The 2,244-nt window shown below is 41.3% G+C and overlaps 1 protein-coding gene across 1 annotated transcript in view; it reads right to left on the bottom strand.

Moving 5' to 3' along the window:
- Window positions 1-1,440: 1,440 nt before the first annotated feature.
- The window catches only part of LOC140930839 (alkaline phosphatase-like), a 12,350-nt gene continuing 11,546 nt past the window's right edge, over window positions 1,441-2,244 (bottom strand). The window contains exon 10 of the mRNA XM_073380552.1: window positions 1,441-1,700. Coding sequence (XP_073236653.1) covers window positions 1,456-1,700 — 245 coding nt within the window. The 3' untranslated portion in view covers window positions 1,441-1,455. The remainder of the gene's footprint in view (window positions 1,701-2,244) is intronic.

Here is a 2,244-nt window from a genome sequence, read left to right as displayed (position 1 = left end):
ACTGAACTAAGGTAGTTCTGAAATTCTTCAATGGACGAAATACGAGGCATATCGGGAGGAGCTGATTCCAGTCTCTAGTAGTCTTTATCCAGTATTTAGGTTTCATTCTCGTTTTACATCGGACATTTTGTAATGCTCTTATTTACTGGAAATATTCATATAAGAAATCCCACAATACCATGAGTGCTCGGTTGCTGCTGGTGTTGTGATGCCTTGAGACTTTAGAAACGTGTTGAATGTAGGTTTGTTTTTTTGTTTTGAAACCCTGTAGCATTTAAGCACTGAAATACAGAACCTAGAGAGATTTCTTTCTTGACAGATCTTAACAGATGTGTCTTCAAGACTCATCTCAAACGCCCTTGAGCTTTCGAGAACGGATCAAAATTTTCCGAGGTCTAACAGCCTGTTGTCATCCTTACAAAACCTAATCGACGACAACTTACTGAGAATGACTTCTTTAGGCTAAAGCTAAGAACTTGAAAATGAATTTTCAGATTCAAGTTGAATCCGTATTTCAGCACAGTTGAAGAGCTTCTCAAAGATAGCACGCAAGTTTGAAAAAAACAAAGCGGAAAGTGTTCAGCGGTAGGAGAAACCAATTTGCGTTGAAACGTGTTCCAAGAATTAATCAAAACGGGAAAGGCTTGACTCAAGAGTGCAGCACATGTGGCTGCTTAGAACAATATGCTCCCGTCAGAAGGAATTCTCACGTTGAAAAAATGATGAATTGATACAGGTGTAGAAGGCTTTTATAAAGTGTAAATTACAAAAGATCTGTTTCAGCCCAAAGGTACCAATTTAGTCCCGCAGGCCAAAGTCATATTTAGCCTCTATTTTTTGGAGCCATTTGAGCACCATTTTGATCTAAACAGCCCCGACTGTATTGTCCCTGAGTGAGGTAGCCAAATTAAACCCAAACTGAAATATGACTGTATTTTACTGATGGCGATAACTGTGGGAATGTGACGTCAGCTGTCTATGGCAGGGGTGGTGAGATGGACGAGACAGTGGACTCTGTTGAAATGACCAAAGAGTGCTGGGCCGTAGGGCATCATGCGACAAATTTGAGGCAGGCCGGTCCCGAACTCGCGTTATAGGTAATTATACAGTAAGAATATTTCTTAAATTATGACAAGGATAAATTAAATTATTTGTATGTTGGTGTCCGATGATTTTTATCATGCAAAATGAACAAAAAGGACAAAAGCAATCCTAAATTGTAAGTTAACAGAAAGTAAACAAATGAAAATTCATGTTGAAAATGCTATTCATTTTAATTATTTTGTTGCAAACCAGGTTTTTAAAACTTGGGCTCTAACTGAACACTAACTTCCTGTAACAAAATTAAAGCACACAAAAACGAAACAAACAAAAAAAAGAAATGAATTTTAAGATGATTTAGATCTGTCGATTCCTCGACATTTTCCTGTAAAAGGATGCCAATATGTTGTCAAATTATGCCTCAAGCGCTACAAGAACAGCATAAGAGATCGCAATCGGGAGTAAAGAATAGAGCGAGTGGACAGACAAAGACAACGCTCCACTTTTGCTCGTAGGCTTCCCTCCTCTGTTCACGTGCTTTTCACATGATTTCTGCTTGCTCTCACTGAGACACAAGGCGTAATCCATCACGTGAAATACGTACTGCTGTTCCACTACACCATGGAATAGGTAGGCCCCAGGACCGTCCGCGAATACGCCTGCGAAAAAGGAGAAAAAACAAAATGATAGTAATCACCCTCTTGCGACCCAATCTCACAACATCTATCTGACTGGATTTATGAAAACATGGCTTCACTGAGTGTCTACAGGTCCTATGCTAAGTGTGTCCTTGGTACCAAGACTTTGACCCTCCTCACCAAGGATAATGGGTGACTGTCTGCACCTCCCACTGAGCTTTGTAATTATCATGATAATCATTCTCAGCAGAGGCCTGATTCAGCTGGCTAGGGCAAATTAAGACCAAGGTACTCTCCAGTCAAAGCCTCCACTGAACACTGCTGATTACTGAAGGGGTTGTGTCAAAACAGCCCTCTCCCTACCCCACTAGTTTTGACCCCAAGGCCTGATCCACCCACCCACTGTTAGAGCAGTCCCTGGGCTATCCAGCTGTACCGACCAAGACGCCAAGCCCCATACTTTTTGGACGCCTGGCTGGCCTGTGAAGACACTCTATGAGAGGTCCTCTCCCGATTTATCTTGGCATGCAAAGTAACCTTGTAGAAGTAGAATTAAAACAAGACA

Source organism: Porites lutea, chromosome 1 (assembly GCF_958299795.1).
Source record: "Porites lutea chromosome 1, jaPorLute2.1, whole genome shotgun sequence".
Taxonomy (NCBI): domain Eukaryota; kingdom Metazoa; phylum Cnidaria; class Anthozoa; order Scleractinia; family Poritidae; genus Porites; species Porites lutea.
This window is presented reverse-complemented; position numbering and strand designations above follow the sequence as displayed.